Source organism: Lipotes vexillifer, unplaced genomic scaffold, assembly GCF_000442215.2.
Source record: "Lipotes vexillifer unplaced genomic scaffold, Lipotes_vexillifer_v1.1 scaffold1524, whole genome shotgun sequence".
NCBI classification, from domain to species: Eukaryota; Metazoa; Chordata; class Mammalia; order Artiodactyla; family Lipotidae; genus Lipotes; species Lipotes vexillifer.
Window position 1 is genome coordinate 349635 of NW_006773476.1, and position 18817 is coordinate 368451.

The window sequence follows — 18817 nt, forward strand, 5'->3', positions numbered from 1 at the left end:
GTGTCTTGTGTTTTCCTATGAGCTTTGATGCAGCTGGTTTAGTCCTCGCCTGGGATGCAGGAGCCTCTTAACTGGTTTCTGAATTTCTCGTAAAGGGAATTGGGTATGTGTATTGTTGAGTTGTGTTTCTATGGGAGGAAGGAAGGCCTGGGGCTTCCTATTTTTCCATCTTGCTGAGGTCACTCCGATCAAGGACATTCTTAAGTGAAACTGGCTTTTGTTTGTGAATGGTCATGAAAGATATAATGAAACAGTTTGGTGACATCTTACATGAGACTGGCTATATTCTTTCCTTTGATTTCTTGATAATGAAGAATTCAATGAGACAGTTTGGTGCTACTGCCTTGATAAATGTTAAGGTGCTAACCGTCTTAACCTTCCTTTGCTTTTGAATTATTAGGGCAAATGTCATTACAGCAAAAGAAGGGAAATGAAGTCTTAGTATTATTATGAATATAGTTTTGACCTTGCAGAACTCTAGAAAGTGTCTTGGGGATCAGGGGTTTGTGAACCACACTATCAGAACTGCTACTTTATCAAATTACAAGTCTTTTTCTATTCCTGATTTTCTAAAAGTCTTTTTAAAAAATAGTGAATGGATGTTGAATTTTGTCAAATGTCTTTTATGCATAAAAGGACTTTTAGAAAATTAGGAATAGAACCTATTCCTGAATTATTGTGTTATTTTAAAAGTCAGTTTAATGTGGTGAGTTAATTTGAACCAACTTTGTGTATTTGGGATAAACCCATGTTAGCCTTGATGTATTTCACTGTTTTTCCATTTATATATCTATCTCTCTATATTTAATACTACACATGTTTAAATACCATAAGTCACTATTATTATTATTCAGTTAATATTAAATTAGAATTACCTATATACTTAGCACTTTTTTCCCTCATTTCTTGCTGCAACTCTAAGGTTCTATCTGGGATCATTTTTATCCCGCCTGAAGAATGTCCTCAAGCATTTCTTTTAGTATGTGAACTCAATTTTTATTAGTCTGAAGTTCAGTCCTTATTTTGTCTTTTCTTGGAACTGTGTTTTTTGGGTATAGAATTTTAGGTTGACAGGTACTTTGTTTTAGCACCTTGAATGTATCTTCCAGCTATCAAGTGTTCTTGTTGAGAAGTCATGAAGATACTAATTGCCTTTTTTTCCTCAGGTGCTTAAATGATTTTGTCTTTGGTTTTCTGTAGTTTTACTATTGATATGCCCAGATACGGATTTCACTTCAGTTCTGGAAAACTGAATTCTTGGCTATTATTTCTTCAAATACTGCTTTTGCCCTGTTCTCTCTTCTTTCTGGAATTCCAATTAAACATACCTCTTTTCACTGTATACTGTATATCTATCCTTTGCTGTATTTAAATTAGTGAAGAAATATTCACCATACAACAAGTATTTTTTTTTAATTTTGAATTTTATGCAAAAAATTTCAACTTTTTGTTTTTAAACTTTGTTATAGGAAAAAAGTCTCAGATGAGAAAGTAGATATAATAGCTCCCCAATGAAATCATCAACCAACTTAAATATTTATCAACTGCTGACCAGTCTTGTTTCATCTATAACCCTACCCATTTTCCCATACTTTTGAAGTAAATATTTCATCTGTAGATATTTCAGCATCTATCATTTAAAAAGTTATAAAATATTCCAGTTGACTCATAAATGTTAATTTTTTAAATATTTGTTTGAAACAGGATCCAAATAAGGAGCCATACATTGTGATCGATATATCTCTTAAGCCTTTTTTACCCTAAGGATCCCGTACCATCTTTTATTTTCCCTTGTAATATATTTGTTGAAGAGACTGGGCCATTGTCCTATAGAGTTTCTCACAGTTTGAATTTAAGTTATTGCCCCCCACCCCTTTAAAGACAACTTTGTAGGTGGTGGTGTATTCTTGTATATTAGGATCAGGAGGCACATAATATCTGATTGTCTTTTGTGATGTGAACAGCCATTAATAGATGCCTAGATCCTTTAATTTTTTAGGGACCTTAAAATGGTGCTGTTCTAATTCTATGGTTCCTTTGTTTGTTAGCTGAAATACTAACAGGCATTTCTTATTAACTATTCATTCATATACAAAAGGCAGAATAAGTGCTTGATTTTCATTCTTTTATTTACCAGTTTTCAAAATAATGACTTGATTCACTAGCATCCTCCAGTTCTGACCAATTAGGGTTTATAGGTTTATTTTATTTAAATTATAAACTAATGGATTTAAAAATATCTGATACATTTCCAGATCTTTTTAGTTGATATAATTTGCTCTATAAGGATTATCTATGTTAGGATTAGAAATTAATACAGATTATTTGTTTTATTCTAGTTTGCATTTATGCCGGATCCTCAGTGAAAATAAAAGCCATGATAGTTCAACTTATAGAGGTAAGACTTTTAAAAGTATTATAGGACTTCCCTGGTGGCACAGTGGTTAAGAATCCTCCTGCCAATTCAGGGGGCATGGGTTTGATCCCTGGTCCGGGAAGATCCCACATGCCATGGAGCAACTAAACCCGTGTGCCACAACTACTGAGCCTGCGCTCTAGAGCCCGCAAGCCACAACTACTGAAGCCCGCGCACCCTACCACTCATGCACCACAACTACTGAGCCCACGTGCCACAACTACTGAAGCCTGCGCAATCTAGGGCCCGTGTGCTGCAACTACTGAGCCTGCTTGCTGTAGCTACTGAAGCCTGCGTGCCTAGAGCCCGTGCTCTGCAACAAGAGAAGCCACCACAATGAGAAGCCCGTGCACCCCCATGAAGAGTAGCCCCCTCTCGCCACAGCTAGAGAAAGCCTGCGTGCTGCAACAAAGACCCAACGCAGCCCAAAAAAATAAAAAATAAATAAATAAATAAAAGTATCATAGCTATATTTTTGGCTTGGTCAAAATTAATAAATATCCTGTTTTGCATTAAATTTTATGAATAAAAGCAAAAGGTCTAAGATATTCACATTATATAAAGCTTTTATATGAATATATTAGAATTGAGATTAAAACTATAGTTATAGTAAGACTATATATCTCTTTATATGGTTGTCTTTTGACCTGCATAATAGTCATATAATGTTGCTTGGCTTTTATAATTGTAACATGGTATATTTACCTACATTTCAGCAGTGACTAGCTGTAGTAAAACTTATACATGCTAGTTATCAATCATAAACAGAAGAGAAGAGCTAGCACGGAAAAAAAAAGCTATTCTGATCTTTTTTGCACTAGGAAACTTCCAGAAACTGAGATTCAGTGTTTTTACTAAAGCTGGTTATGTTTAGGTGGTATCTGGGGATCTTGTTAAAGGTAGTGTCATGGAAAACATTAAAAGGAACGGAGTTGTTTACTACTGCATATCACAAATATGGTATATTAAGTAAAATGTTATTAAACAGGGTGTAAATTTTTAGTTATGTTAATTTTAAAGGACTTGCTATTTAACTTTCATTAATTTAAAATTAGGTATATGGGGCTTCCCTGGTGGCGCAGTGGTTGGGAGTCCGCCTGCCGATGCAGGGGACACGGGTTCGTGCCCGGGTCTGGGAAGATCCCACATGCCGCGGAGCGGCTGGGCCCATGAGCCATGGCCGCTGAGCCTGCACGTCTGGAGCCTGTGCTCTGCAATGGGAGAGGCCGCAACAGTGAGAGGCCCGTGTAACGCAAAAAAATAAAAAATAAAAAATAAAATAAAATTAGGTATATGGATTTAGAAAGGAGGGGCAAAAACAAAAGCAGTAATGCCCAGTAAGTTTAAAGCATTTTCATGTGTAGCTTTCATTGGGGATAGAACCCATAACATTTTTTTTTCAAATCTGGAAAAATGATTTATAGTCAATATTCTATTTTAAATAAAAAAATATTAGATAATTTTCTGTAGATAAGTTTACTTTTATCAAAAATTAAATATTACCTTAATATGAGCCCTTGCCTACTTCCTCAATGCATAACACTCTTTGGCTGATATCTGCCAACAATCAAGCTTTGGTCTGAGGGCCCCAGTGGGTAGTCCATGCAGGGAATTGAATGTTGTTTCTTCAGAATTTCCTTCGTCTATCTCAGGAGGATTGAGTTTGGGTGGTGTTCCTTGTGCCCTCTTTTTCCCTTTCTGCCTCTCCCTCAAATTGATTTCATTTCAGGCAGGCAGTTTCCCTTGCACAGGCTGCTTCTCCTTGTTCTTTTTATAAGTCTCTTCCCCACCCCCCCATAAAATAACCTTGTAAGGATGGCTGATAAACATGAGTAGTCTTAGTGATATTCGACATAACCAAGAACTAGTGTCTAAAATGTTCAAATTCCACAAAGAATGTCTAGAAGTCCCTTTTACTTGTGGCTGTTCTTAAAGCTGCTTTTTCTGAAACGTTAGCATTTATTCCTTTCTGTGTAATTATAAGGGTTGTAAGTTTTCCTCCCCATTGTAAATGTAAAGTTTTTCAGCTTTAGTGTAGGTTTTGCAGGGCTTTTTTGCAGGGCTTTAAGCTTTAGTGTAGATTTTGCAGGGCTTTGTGGATTTTGCAGGGCTAGCCACTTAAATGGGCATTTAAATAACATGTGAATTGGGGACTGTCTTTGCTACTTTGTGGATTACATTGTGATTGTTTTTATGTCACTTAGTGTCAGCAAGATGACCTGGGCCATTTGTTCTCTACTTTAATCTCCTTTGATTAAGATTAGAATTCCCTCAGCTCCTGTGAGCCCATATTCTTATGGGAATTTAGTTTATGATGCTCAGCTGTTTTGTGCTTCTAAGAGTGATTGCTTTTTAAAAAATCTTAGTTATCTGGATAACTTCAAATGGCTATTATTTGTTATAAAAGCATTTTATTAATGGAAATGGAAAGCATGAAATTGACCTCATATTCCTACCATACTAACAGAAATTTTTCCTTTGCATTTTAGTTTTTATATAGTTTACTATAAGCATAATGAAGGCATATTTGTGAAAAAGGTAGAATATATTTAATGGATTCTTCATAAGGAATTGGGATAATCTGGCTATATTTCTTTTGTGAGTAATTTAATGGGCAAATTTACTTCATTGTAAAATACTATTTTCATTGTTTAGAGGGGAATTGATAAACGTTTTGATTTCTGTTGTGTTCCTTTTTTGTGGCTAGTAGTAGACCAAAGGAGAAGATTTTTAAATATTTGATTTCTCTTTTAAATTTTTATTTTTTGGCCGCGCCGCACAGCTTATATAGGATCTCAGTTCCCCGACCAGGGATTGAACCCCGGCCACAGCAGTGAAATCACCGAATCCTAACCACTAGAACACCAGGGAACTCCCCAATATTTGATTTCTTAACTTGTTATATTGCCCTGAAAGATTTTTTGATTTATTTCAAAAGTGGATTATAAATTGACTTTATTTTACATTAATGTTTTTAGAGCTACTTGTTTTCCTACTTTTAATGAGAGGAAGGAGATAAAGATTTTAGTGTATGGGACTAAAGAAAAAGGTGGCTGAAAGGAGGTGTTCACCTGACCATTAACTCCTCCCCCCTCCTCAAATTCCTTCTCCAGGAAAGGGGGGCTATGCTAATTAATAGTGAATGAGACAACTGTACATGTGGTTGACAGTTCTCATAGGACTGATGTTTTATGTGTGTATGTACATATGTAATTACGATCATCCCTTAGTATCTGCAGGGGATTGGTTCCAGGAGCCCCCTCTGATAGCAAAATCCGAGGATCCTCAAGTCCCTTATATAAAATGGCATTGTACAGTGACTGAAGTCAGCCCTCCATATCTGTGGATGCAGAACCTATGGATACAGAGGGCTGAATGTATTTTAGTTTGAATTCTGATGGAAATAGAGGAGAAAATGAGATTTTGGGGAGAAAGTTCTCTGACAGTAGGATATGGGTAGAATTAAATTTTATATTTACTGCTATTCCTTATCTGTTGTCAGTGTTGCTCTGTGATTGAATTGACTATAATCTGAATATAGTTAGAAAAATCTGTGAATCTCCCGGCGAGAAGAATGGTTAGTTTATAACTTGCTAGAGTTCTATGCACTCATTAAAAATAATTTCGTAGACTTTGATAGCACGAGAAATTGCTTTTAGAAATGTTTGTCAGGTAATCAGAATACCAAATGATGTAAACTGTGAATGCAAGTATGTAAAATATGTAGACATACAGAAAAAGATTGGAAGGAAGTGCTCAAGCAGTAGTTATGTTATAGTAGTGGAGTCAAGGTTAACCTTTTTCTACTCTGAGTATTGTGTTTTTGTGAAAATAAAAGGAAAAAATCTGCTAGAAAAAAGCATTAGAAGTATAGTTTTCTTAATCATTATTGATGTTTATAATAATTTTGAGAAGTAGGAAATACGTAGATCTTCCCCTAGAGAGACTACCTTTCATGTTCAAGAGACTGTGTCATTATACTCTTTCTTTTATGTTTGACAGATTTCCAGCAAGCTCTTTATGAGTTATCATACCATGTCATTAAAGGAAATCTAAAGCATGAACAGGCATCTAATGTTCTTAATGACATTAGTGTAAGTATATATATGTTTTTTATATTTGATAATTGTTACATATTTCTTTTTGCCTTTGATGCAAGAATCCCTGAAGTGTATAACTTGTGTTTCATTTTATTCAAAATTATAGTAGTGAATGTTTTAAGATAATATTGGTAAGCCATTGTTGCTAGACAGAAATATAGGTATTTTAATCTTTTTCTCTGGTTGTGAGTAGAGCAGGAAATATTACATAAGCTGGGAGGGCAAAAAAAAAAAAAAAGCTCCTATAAAAAAATAATTTGGTTAGACTGTTCTCCCAGTATAGCATAAGAAGGCATTTTCTTTTGTTTGTGGTTATGTTTAGAAATTACATGTATTAAAAAAATTGAGGATTAAATTATTTTAAATTGAGGTTGTATGATTCTAATGTTTGCTTGATGCTAATTTTCATGTTGTTTGTTGTTTGCTTTAGAAAATAATAACTAGATTTTTCCCTAACCTTTAAGTGGATATTCTGTTTCACTCTTTTATTTATTAGAGAATTTAAGTTAGATTCAGACCAGATACTTTCCATGGTTGTTTGGTATTTGAATTGAAAGATGAACTCTCAAATTGTAAGGGTGTTTATTGTAAAGCAGGAGTTAAGTTTCATTTTATTACAAGTGGTGTATTATTCTATTATTATTAGGCTGGGTTTTACACTTGTATAAATAAAATTATCTGCCCAATTGAGAACAGCTTTCATAATAAGTATTATTGAGGTGGTACCTGGAGTTTCTTGATGTCAGTATGAATTTCCTCTGTGCTGCTTTAAGCTTCTGTAGCCTTTTTCTTTGTATGATTTTTGTGCTTTCCTGAGGATGGTCTTAAGGACTTTCTATGTTTAGTAGTTGTGATTTTTTTACCCCCTCATGTTGAGATGTATTTGAGCAGTAGAGGTTCAATATGAGTTTCTCCTTTACCTCTCAACTGTCTCTGTCTGATTAGCTTGTGTTGGAGTAGTCTATTTCTTCAACAACTAATATTCCATGTTTGAAAACTCTTGTCTTGCTCTATTGTTTTGGAGCACTTGCATTCAAGTAGACATAGCCAAATTTCATAGCCCTTAAGAGACTAATGTCTGATCGGCAATTAAGGTTATTTCATTCTGTAAATTAGGCATCAGTATAGGGTTTAGTGTGTTAATGGAATTTGATTCTAATACTTTTCCCATTTATTGAAAATGAATAGTCCAAATGAACTTAATGTGTGTTTTGTTCTTAACTTAGCTTCCCTTTCTTTGAGACCTTAGTGATATATATACTTCTGCAGCTGGATTCTTTGTCATGGCTAGATTCTCATAGTCCTATATTGTACTGTCCCATATCTTAGCCACAGAAACATATCCTGTCTGTCTCTTACAGCTACCAGTTTTTTCTTTAGAATTATATTTCTTTCCTTTACTCTCTGAAAGTAGGCTAATTTTAGGGTTGCTATAGTGCCAGCAAGCTAATTGCAATAATTGAACTATGATCCTTACTAATGGAAAATGGCTCTAAAATTGGGTGTGGGAGTGGGAAGTCGAGACAAATCTAGGATAAATGCTGAAGTATTCATCCAGAAATGAGGGGAGAGTTTCGGGTCAGTTTCTCCAAAGGCTGCAAACATCAGTGCATAAAGAAAATAAAGATAGATTTTTGGTAATTATTTTCATCTTCAGAGAATCTTGAGTTACGAGACAACAGCTTGTAATTATTATTGCATTTTTTAGATTTTTGTTCTGATAATACTATGATCTTTGCATAGATCAGTGTTGACTCAGGCATGAGCACAACATTTAAAGTTTTAGATGAAAAATGTACCATAGTTAACAGTCTTGCTTTAGGTAGGTGTAAGGTACTCCAAATTCCAGTGGTTTCTGACATGAAACTTCACTGGAAAAATGTTACTCATTTGTGTTCTTTATTACTTCCTGAGGTGCTTGTTTTAAGTTTCTTTTTTTTTTAAACTCAAGTTATTTCATGGTAGACATTTAAACATTTTTTTCAACCATTATCTCCCTCTTAATTTTCTCTATATTATGAAACTTGAAAACTTTTATTATTTGTCAACATAGTGGTATTAGGGTTTTGTTTTTAAGTTTTACTGAAGAGTGTTATTCTGAAACCATAATAATTGCTAGTGTGCTATTCTAGTATTTACTATGAATAATTGTATTTTTTAAAATTAGGAATTTCGTGAGGATATGCCCTCCATTCTTGCTGATGTATTCTGCATATTAGGTAGGTATTAATAAGCCTTTATTTCACCTGTAAAAAGTGTTGTTTGGTAAATTAATGTACTGTGTTAAATAAAATGCTTCCTTTCAAACTAAGGATTTTACAAATGTTTCTACAAATCTAGAATATATTGTTTTTTTTACTTTATAGGGAATATATGTTATAAGTCAAATGTGAGTTTAATTACTATTTATAAACTAGCTTTAAATAGTTTTAGTTTATAATTCAAATAGTTTGAGTTTTTCAGAATGTATCCTTATATAAAATTGAGCTAAATTAAGTCATTTCAAGTAAAAAAGCCAGGTTTTCTGAAGATAAGTTAGTGTGAATTATTCAGATTTTAGTAACCACATAATTAATATTATTCAATGCAGATTATCAATGAATGTCAGAATCTCAAACTTAGGATACTCAAGAGGTGTTTACTTTACTATTGTACTCTTTTGATTCTTCTTAATTTTAGAGAGAGCAAGAAGAGCCAAAGTAATCAAAAGTACTTTTGTTTTGAGGATGAGAAACCAACTTTGGAAATAGCAGCTTCTCTATTTGTCCAGAATAAATAAGAATTCATGCAAGATAAGAAAGGAATATTTCTTTGACTTAGAACAAAAGGTAGTGTCCCTCCATGGGAGGCGTGGATTTAAAAAATAATGTATATTACAAATTTATTTCTCTGATTTTAAATCTGAATTAAAGTATCTTTGAGCACAGTTTTCCTCATCAGTCTTATGCTTTCTGTAACTTTGACCTGTTAGAAAACATTACCAAACATTATAATATTCGCTTTAAAATATGACTTATCCTCTGAGACTTTGTCAAGTTGGAATGAATTATTTTAGCTCATTAATCTTAACTCTTAGAATTAGATAGGTTACTTAAATGTCTTACTGAGAATCCCAGATTTGATTGCAACAAATCTAAATGTCTGGTCCTTGATCCTTCAGGACGTTTAAGATTTTATAACAACAGTAAGGTTGGGAACAGGTCAAAATGTGTGTGGACCGTGAGTGATAAATGAAAAGACCATTGATTGGTGACCGTATGTCCCCTTTTTGTTTTGTTCTCCTGGCGTAATTATTAACTGTGCCTTCTTTCAATCTTAAAACTATCCTGGTTTAGATGATAAAGTATTTGTTCATGCTATCTATTGGATTGATTGATTTATGCCAACAACAAAAACCTTTTAAGCTTAATTTTTAGAGCAGGCACTAAAGATATTATATTATGTTACTAATAAACGTAACACGAGACAGGTTTCAATTTAGAAAATTGTTTGTTTTTACTATAAATTTGTGAGACTTAAAGAGTGATTTGTAGGTACCATTGTGTGGAAGCTGTTGTTCATTGATAGTGTCAGGAGTACATTTTATATCTTTCTTTGGGTAATTGTCAATTATCAGCTTGCTAGTAAGTTCTAGTAATTTCTTTCTTTATATTGACTTATTTTATTAGGATATATTTTCCCTTCATAGTTATTTAGTTATATAATATGAATTATTATTACAAGTCATTGCTTTTTACTAGTAACATGAATTCATGAAGATGATGTTTGGTTGCTCTTGGGAAATTTCTTTTAGCCTATCCAGTCCATTTTTACAAGCAGAATTAGGATGGCAAACTTGGAAAGAGAATTTCCCTCACCTGCCCCCTCACTCACGTACCCCCACCCTTGGCAGAAAAAAAATGATCCAAGGGTGACCCCAGACCAAGGTAGGGGAATAGGAGTAAGAACGTGAGCTACCTCTAATAATGATGATGATAATTATAATGATGATCACAGTAATAATAATGTAGGTGCCATTTTGGAGCACCTTCTGTATGTTAAGCATTTAATTTCATTTAAATCCTCACAGCAGTTTTTGTAAGGTAGATCATGGATCAGAAAATCGAAGCTCAGAAAAGTGATTTTTCAAGGCCATACAACTAGTATAAGGCAGGGTTTGAACCTGGGTTTTTTTGGTTCTAGAGTCCATGATCTTTCTAGTATATCATGTTATCTTTCTGATATTTTAACAGTTGTAAGAGAAATCAGTGCTGTACTTTCCTGGTTAAGATAACAGTTTCCTTTAAAAGTTTAATCATGTAAGGGTGAGGGGGCCTGAGAGCTATATTAACGCGAAAGGAGAGTCTGATGTGACTTGATGCACTGATGGGACCTCTGAGCTGGGTTAGGTGGTTGGTGATACTGGGCCTAGAGATGGAAATGGCTGAGGGCTTTTTAGGAAAATCAGAGGGAAATTAAAGAAAACTTATTAGGTGCTGATTTGGGGTTGAGGAGTCAGAAATAATGAATGAATAATGAATAATGAATGATTTCATAAGTTAGAACAAAAAGAATAAAGAAAACAGGGAAAGCATAATTGGAATAGTAGAGTCCTATATTGATTATTGAGATAGTTTAGCCAAGAAATTTACTGAGGTCCCATTAAGCATTTCCTAACATGGTCAGAACCCAGAGAGTTAATCAGGTCCGATGGCTGAGAGGAGAGTAGACTTTACTTGAAGAGGATGAACCTGCTACCCAAATGCTCTCATCTTGGGGACTTTGTAGGTAGATCTTAGGGACTGTAGGGCCTTTGAGGGTAGATAGATATTGGTTAAAAGAATAGGCCCACTTTAGTCCTGACCCCTCAAGATCAGTATCCTTGAAGTTCTAGGCTGAGGAGGGACCAGAAGACTAGATAATGAGGAGACAACTAGGAGTCCCTGGAAGGAATTGTTGAGATACACACAGATTAAAAGTCTTATTGATAGATGGAGATTGTACTGCAATTTACATTGTATAAATTACACCCTGAAATTCCCTTAATACGCTTGAGCTGACTGTGTGCTTAGCTGTAGTGGCCAGAATATTGGGAGATGGCACTGTCCAAGAAGGAAAAGTGAAGAAGGCCTGGGAAAATATGGATGTGTTTAATGATAGGTCCTCTTCTCTTTTCATTCTTAGTGATGGCAGTAGAAAGTAAACTGAAGCAAAGCAGTTGTAGGATGTCTGTCTGGGGGAGCCCTAGAACTCTTAGAGGGCAATTTTTATTACATCACTAAAATTGGTGCCATTTTCTATAGCACATTCTAAATATGAATTGACTTTAAAAATAAGGTAATGGTGTGTAATCAGTTAAAACAATAGTCCTGAGATCAATTTTGTAATCCTGCTAATCCTGGTTGAAGTTTTTGATGCTTACCATTTAGAGCTAATTGTTTATTTCCTCTATACTTTAGATCAGAAAATTGTTTGACAAATTTTTTGAATAATGTACTGAAACTCAAGGAGGTCTCAGTTTTTAAAAAACATATTTCAGTAGGAAGAAAATGAAAATCTCGAGTGAAGTTTTGTTTGCTGACTAGAATTGTAATTCAAAATAGGATGTTAAAAATATCTTTTAATACAGTTTTCATAGAGTTGGTGACCAAGTAGCTTGGTTAGAACATGGTACCAAGGTGGCCAAAGTCAAGGGTTTGATCTTCATGGGTAATAGGATCTTTAGTATTAGAAGAGATCTTCGTTGTCACCCAGTTCAGCTTTTTACCTTAGCATCTCTGACATGTGGTTGTTTAAACTTTGCTTGAATGTTTCCCTTTTTTTTTGGCCGTTCTACGTGGCTTGTGGGATCTTAGTTCCCCAGCTAGGGATTGACCCCTGGCCCTTGGCAGTGAAAGCGCCAAGTCCTAAGCACTGGACCGCCAGGGAATTCCCTAATGTTTCCACTTTTGAAAACAGTATTTTTTGGAAGCTTTGTTGCTTGCAGTGCCTTAGCACATAGCTCCATAACCAACTTACCATTTTATGGATATGCCATTGGTCACAAGGTCAGTTTTTCAGTATCAGGAGAAATTATAAGTATTTATATAAGTTTTTATATAAGTATTTATAAATTATAAGTATTTATATAAGTTTTTAATAAGTATTTATAAATTATAAGTATTTATAATTTATAATATAATAATAATTTATAATATATAATAATTTATAAAATTTATAAATCTTTTAAGTATTCATATGCACATGAAGGACTGCTTATGCTTACCACAGTTTAAATTTTTTCCCCAAATTCAGAAGAGGAGTTTTAAATTTAGCTAGTTTTAAAGAAAACAGGTATCTTATTATAGTTGTGGAGTCTAGAAAAATCAAACTTTCATCTTTCTTTTTCTTCATCATTATAGATATTGAGACAAATTGTTTAGAAGAAAAAAGCAAGAGAGACTATTTTACACAATTGGTATTAGCATGTTTGGTAAGTTTTAAAAAATACTTTCCATTTCTAAATTTTATGTGGAATGATTATAATCACAGATAATCATGTTAATGGAGGAGGGTATTGACATTCAGTTGACTATTCATTATAAGGTGAGATTTGGGTTTTGAAATGGAATGCTTTGTAAAATTAGACATGCTAATTTTTTTCTATGAAATAGGCATGCTACCATATCACTTAAACTATCTATGCATAGAAAACCTTTGGTGATATTCCTGACCTAGTAAGTTCCTAACTAAGGAAAAGGTAAGCATCTATCAAGTGAGTAGAAATGATATGGACAGCTTTTAAACTGAACAATTTTTCATAAACTGTTAGGCAAGGAGAAAAAGAATGGAGGTAGTTTAAAAATAATTAATTCTAGAGCTCATCATAATCATTGTCTAGCAAACCATTTTATGTTCATAAATTTAAAACCAAGGTGGAATGCCATTACTCAGACCTGGAAGAATGTCCTTGTCTTTGCTGCGAGGACAGACAATAGAATTTGACTTAAACAGTAGAAACCAAAGAAGGCTGAAATGCTGCATTATCTTAAAGAAAATTCAGTTGACAGACTCAATTTTAATCAGAATTACATCTGTAGTTCTTGTCATTTGTAGGTTGTGTACAGCATGGCATATAATTTTTAGTGAAGTTTTAAAAAGCTGTATGTTTCAGAACTTGGAGAGTCATCATTTTTGTTAGATTGAAGTTCCAAGCCTTTTTATAAAGTTGTTGATGTATATATATAAGGTGATTTTAATATTCTTATTTGGGAAAATAATTTTGAATATGTTTTAAGATTGTGAATGCATAGTTGGAATGCTGAGGAGTAAAATGGCCTTTAATATTTTTTAATACAGTATTTAGTTTCAGACACAGTTCTGAAGGAACGCTTGGATCCAGAAACATTGGAATCGTTAGGGCTTATCAAACAATCACAGCAATTCAATCAAAAGTCAGTTAAAATCAAGACAAAACTCTTGTAAGTACATGTATTTTTATGTTGCAGATCAAGTACCTGAGCATGCTTTTTAGTTCTCATGTTGAATACTAGAAGTTTCTAAAGGCGTTTTGAAGATTTTTGTTGTTGTTGCTGTTAGCATGTGTCTTGTGTTTTTTCCTTTTAAGAGTAGCCTATGGTTATTGAGTCAGCAGTGAACTTTACCTGTGTGAAACCAATGTTAATTTTTTTCTGTGTTAGAAGTTAAAATAATATTCAGTGCTTTTATTACTACCAATAAAATAATTTACAACTGTGGCTTTAAGGTATATTCTTGTCAATGATGGAAATAGTGTTATGTTATTAGCGATATCCTTTCCTTGTGTAATTAACATTGGGGTGTCCCTTGAGAATCACTGTTATTTTCTATCCTAAAAGATAGACAAAGAGGTAAACTTTCAACAACTGTTCTTATGATTGTTTTATATAAGAGAGTAAGAAAATTCAGTGAGAAGAACACAATACTCTTATGCAAGCTTGTTAATTGAAATTAATTTTATCTGCTTTATGATGTTTAATTTCAGTTATAAGCAGCAAAAATTTAATTTGTTAAGAGAAGAAAATGAAGGTTATGCCAAGCTGATTGCTGAATTGGGGCAAGATTTATCTGGAAATATTACTAGTGATTTAATCTTAGAAAATATCAAATCTTTAATAGGTAAGACATATCTATATATACTATGTGTTACTAAGATAAATTTTTTTAGCTGTTGAAGAATATCCATAAAGACAAAACTAGTGCATTCCCTATAGTTTTTTGTTTTTAAATTAAGAAACGAGAGAAGTGTCTAGCTTGTACTTTTAAGATTGTTATCAGTAATAAAAAAATTTGGGATGATATTTATAAGAAATCTTGTTACTCTTACCTTTGTGTTTGTATTAGTTTCTGCTCTCTAGTATTTCTATCTTTAATTTTTAAGTATTTTCCAATAATTTTATGGAGGGCAGAAAATAAGCAAGTGTGAAACTTTAATAAAATCTTCGGTGAACTCTTGAAACGTGGAGTTGTTTAGTTCTTTTGAACTTGATTTTAAAAATACCGAGCAACTTTGATACACATTTTATTTTTACAACAGTCTGTTAAAGTAAGTGCAGATGTTGTAAAAGTGTAACAAATAGGAAAGTGTTACTTTCCCTACCTTTTAAATAGAATTTTGCATTGAGCATTTGGAGGAAATAGTTGGCTTCTGTAGAAAGGAGGAATGAATGATAGAAAAATAGGGTACTCCTGATTTTTCAAGAATGGAAAGAGTTTTTGCTATTTGTTAGGTGTTATGCTATCTCAGTGAAGATTTTGCAACACCTAGATGTCTTAAATTTTGAGACCTGTTGGAAAAGTCATATTTCCTGCTTCACTGGTTATATTTTAGAGGATGCTTATGCTCAATTCTCAGTTCTTTCTCTGTTTTTGAAATTTATGGATGAGAAAGAGAGAGGAGGTGTCCCAATCCTTATCCCCTTTCTCCAGTGGGGACCCAGATAAAACCAGATTTCCTACAGTAATTTTTGTTTTTAGCTTAAGCTTTTGGTGGCCAACAGGTATAGAGGTCCTGGAGCTTTTAGTTTAAATTTACCCTTTTCTTTGAAATAAGTCTAGTTCTGGCAGCTGATTTAGTCTCTTTGCTACTTTCTTCCATTGTCAAATTAACACCAAGACTGGCAGTCCCCTAAGGCTGCAGGGCTCTTGCTTACCTGTGTAGCAGTGACCCATTAAAAAAAAAATCCTCCTGTAGGGTTTCCTTTCTGTTCTTTCCAGGGTAGGCTCTACATTTTTCCTGCAGAATTTTGATCTAGTTTGAGATGTTTGTCAGTACTGCCTTGCTATAAGTTTGTCTTTCCTTATATCCTGCCATGTACTCTCTTAAGACGGTATCCCCCACAAAAAAATTCTCTGCTGTATAAGGTCCTCACTTTTTTTTTTTTTTTTTTTACTTTATCTGCTTATTTGTTGACATCTCTTGTCTGTCCTTGTTTCTTCTATTTTTTTGTCCTTGTGAGTTTATACTTTTTTAGTCCTTTGTTATTTTGGGGACATTTCAAAGAGGGATTTTCTTGAAAGTGTGCTTTTATCTAACTGGGAAAAATGTATGCTGTGTACTTTCTTTTCTTGAACTTTGTCCCCGTAGAGAACAGGTTATGTTACTGTCTCTGAAGAACAGTGTGACAGTCACAACTGCAAGCTCATAACTCACATGGATATTCCATGAATATAAACAATTTGATTTCTTGGGCTAAATCTCTGTTCTAGTCCGTCGGGTGTACTCCAAAGCACGCTAGCCCAGAAACACTCAAATGCCACCTCTGCAGTGTAGCCTTATATGGCCACCCCCACCCCGACACTCCCTGTGGTTCACTGTCTTTCTTCTGAGCACTTAACACCATATAATGTGCACCGTACTTTATGCCACACCCCCACTGGAATGTAAGTAAGCTCCATGAGGACAAGGGTTTTTGTCTGTTTTGTTTAGTACCTCTAACCTCAGTGCCTGGTATGTAGGTGCTGGATAAATACTCATCAAAAAACGAATGAATGTTTCCCCCTTTCTAGTAGACTTTATAGTGATTCTTAGCCTCTTTTTTCCCTGACATGGAGAATTTGAGAAAGTTCATCTCCCTGGCTTAGTGTTTGTTTCTCTTTGGCTAGCTGATTCCTTCCTCCCCCATTGTCTGAGAAAGGAATTTTTCATTGACATTAAAGTTGAGGTTAAGACTTCAATTCCAGTGAGTACTCACTCTTTTAAGAGTTAGAATTTATCGGATTCCCCCTCAGTGCAGACTTCAGGTAGGCCTTGTCTCTCATCTGTCCAGAGCAGTTCACTAACATAGCATCTGGCTTTTCGTGGCATCTTTGGATGAGTTTCCTCTTGTTTATTCCCATTGCTTTCTCTTTAGGAGCAACCTAGACAGATAATACCTTATACAAAGCTATCTCAGGTCTGATCTCCTTTACCAGCCATTGACAGAACTGATATCTGGTTTGGGAGGCATGCATTTTTTAAAAAATAAATTTATTTATTTATTTGGCTGCGTTGGGTCTTCGTTGCTGCACGTTGTCTTTCTCTAGTTGTGTCAAGCAGGGGCTACTCTTCGTTGTGGTGCATGGGCTTCTCATTGCGGTGGCTTCTCTTGTTGTGGAGCAAGGGCTCTAGGCTCGCAGGCTTCAGTAGTTGTGGCACGTGGGCTCAGTAGTTGTGGCTTGTGGGCTCTCTAGAGCTCAGGCTCAGTAGTTGTGGCACATGGGCTTAATTGTTCTGCGGCATGTGGGATCTTCCTGGACCAGGACTCAAACCCGTGTTCCCTGCATTGGCAGGCAGATTCTTAACCACTGTGCCACCAGGGAAGTCCCAAGGCATGCATTTTAGATACACTTATATTTCAGGGTACTTGGTCTGATCAGGAGAAATCCTTATTTATCATTCTATAGTTAAAAGATAGTCATTTGCTCCCTAAAAGATTCTGGCACATCAAAATGTTTATGTCCTAAATATAAGAAACATTATATCCTATCAGATAGCCTTGGGCTGTTTACTGCAAGAAAGCAAGGAATAGGAACCATTATAAGTCTGCCTGGTGTTTGTCTGACAGTAAGCTTGAAAAACTTAACAGGAATGGATAGTGATTATTAGTCCCTTGAGCTGCCATATCATAGATGCCTCACAAATGATCCCTGCATCAAGATGGCAAAAAGCATCTTTTAGAAATTAGAGGAAAGGATATCAGAGATGGACTCTTTGGCCGTGGCACGTGGCTTATGGGATCTTAGTTCCCTGACCAGGGATTGAACCTGGGCCCTCGGCAGTGAAGGCGTAGAGTCCTAACCACTGGACCGCCAGGGAATTCCCAAAGATGGACTCCTTTGATTGCTGAACTAAACTATAAGCACTCTACTCTTCTGAATGCCCTTCAAAAAAGTAATAGCTAGGTGTTCTTTTCTTTCTTCTAAATTAGTGGTCAGCAAACCTTTTCTGTAAAGGATGAGATAGTAAATATTTTTTTCCTTTTGGGTCATATGGTTTTTGTTGCAGCTACTCACTTTTGCCATTGTAGTGTGAGAGCTGCCATGGACAACATGTAAATAAATGAGTGAGTCTGTGTTCCAGCACAACTTTATTTACAAACATCGAATGGATTTGACCCATAGGCCATGGTATGCTGATCGCTGCTCTAAATCAGAAGTTCTGGCTAAAAATTAGTCATGGAGCTAGCTTACTTGAGTTTTTTTGTTTATTTATTTATTTATTTATTTATTTATTTAGCTGGCTGTGCTGGGTCTTAGTTGCGACACGTGGGATCGTTGCCACGTGCAGGATCTTTGTTGTTGTGTGTGGGATCTTTAGTTACGGCATGTGGGCTCTTAGTTGAGGCATGTGGGATCTAGTTCCCTGACCAGGGATCGAACCCAGGCCCCCTGCATTGGGACTGTGGAGTGTTATCCACTGGACCGTCAGGGAAGTCCCGAGTTTGGTTTTGGAGACTGAAAATGGTTCTTCCTGGTTTTGGGTTTAGTGGTCCAGCATCTTTTTGGCCTTGGCTCTCTGATCCTTTCCTTCTCACCCAGAATCAGAGCCCTCTTCACCAAACCTCAGGACCTTCATTTGTCGCCTGGTGTCCAAGACTGTAGATTTGGCTGGAGATGGGGAAGGGTGGGGTGAGAGTCTCTCCTCCTTCAGTCTCACAAGTCCTCTTGGTTGCTTGTTAAGTGACCAGAGAAACATTAAAAACAATAAAATCCCAAGTCACTTTTATCATATTTTTGGCCTCTAGTTGCAATTACTTGCTCTAATATACTGGCCATCTTGTCCATCTTTGGGGAGCCTTCAGTTACTTTTCAATGCATTTTTTCA

The 18817-nt window shown here is 35.1% G+C and overlaps 1 protein-coding gene across 1 annotated transcript in view; it reads left to right on the forward strand.

The window, feature by feature from the left end:
• THOC2 (THO complex subunit 2) overlaps positions 1 to 18817 on the forward strand; it is a 94830-nt gene that overhangs the window by 12015 nt on the left and 63998 nt on the right. Inside the window, exons 2-7 of the mRNA XM_007448346.1 lie at positions 2340 to 2398; positions 6419 to 6510; positions 8684 to 8735; positions 12897 to 12967; positions 13834 to 13955; positions 14498 to 14631. Coding sequence (XP_007448408.1) covers positions 2340 to 2398; positions 6419 to 6510; positions 8684 to 8735; positions 12897 to 12967; positions 13834 to 13955; positions 14498 to 14631 — 530 coding nt within the window. The remainder of the gene's footprint in view (positions 1 to 2339; positions 2399 to 6418; positions 6511 to 8683; positions 8736 to 12896; positions 12968 to 13833; positions 13956 to 14497; positions 14632 to 18817) is intronic.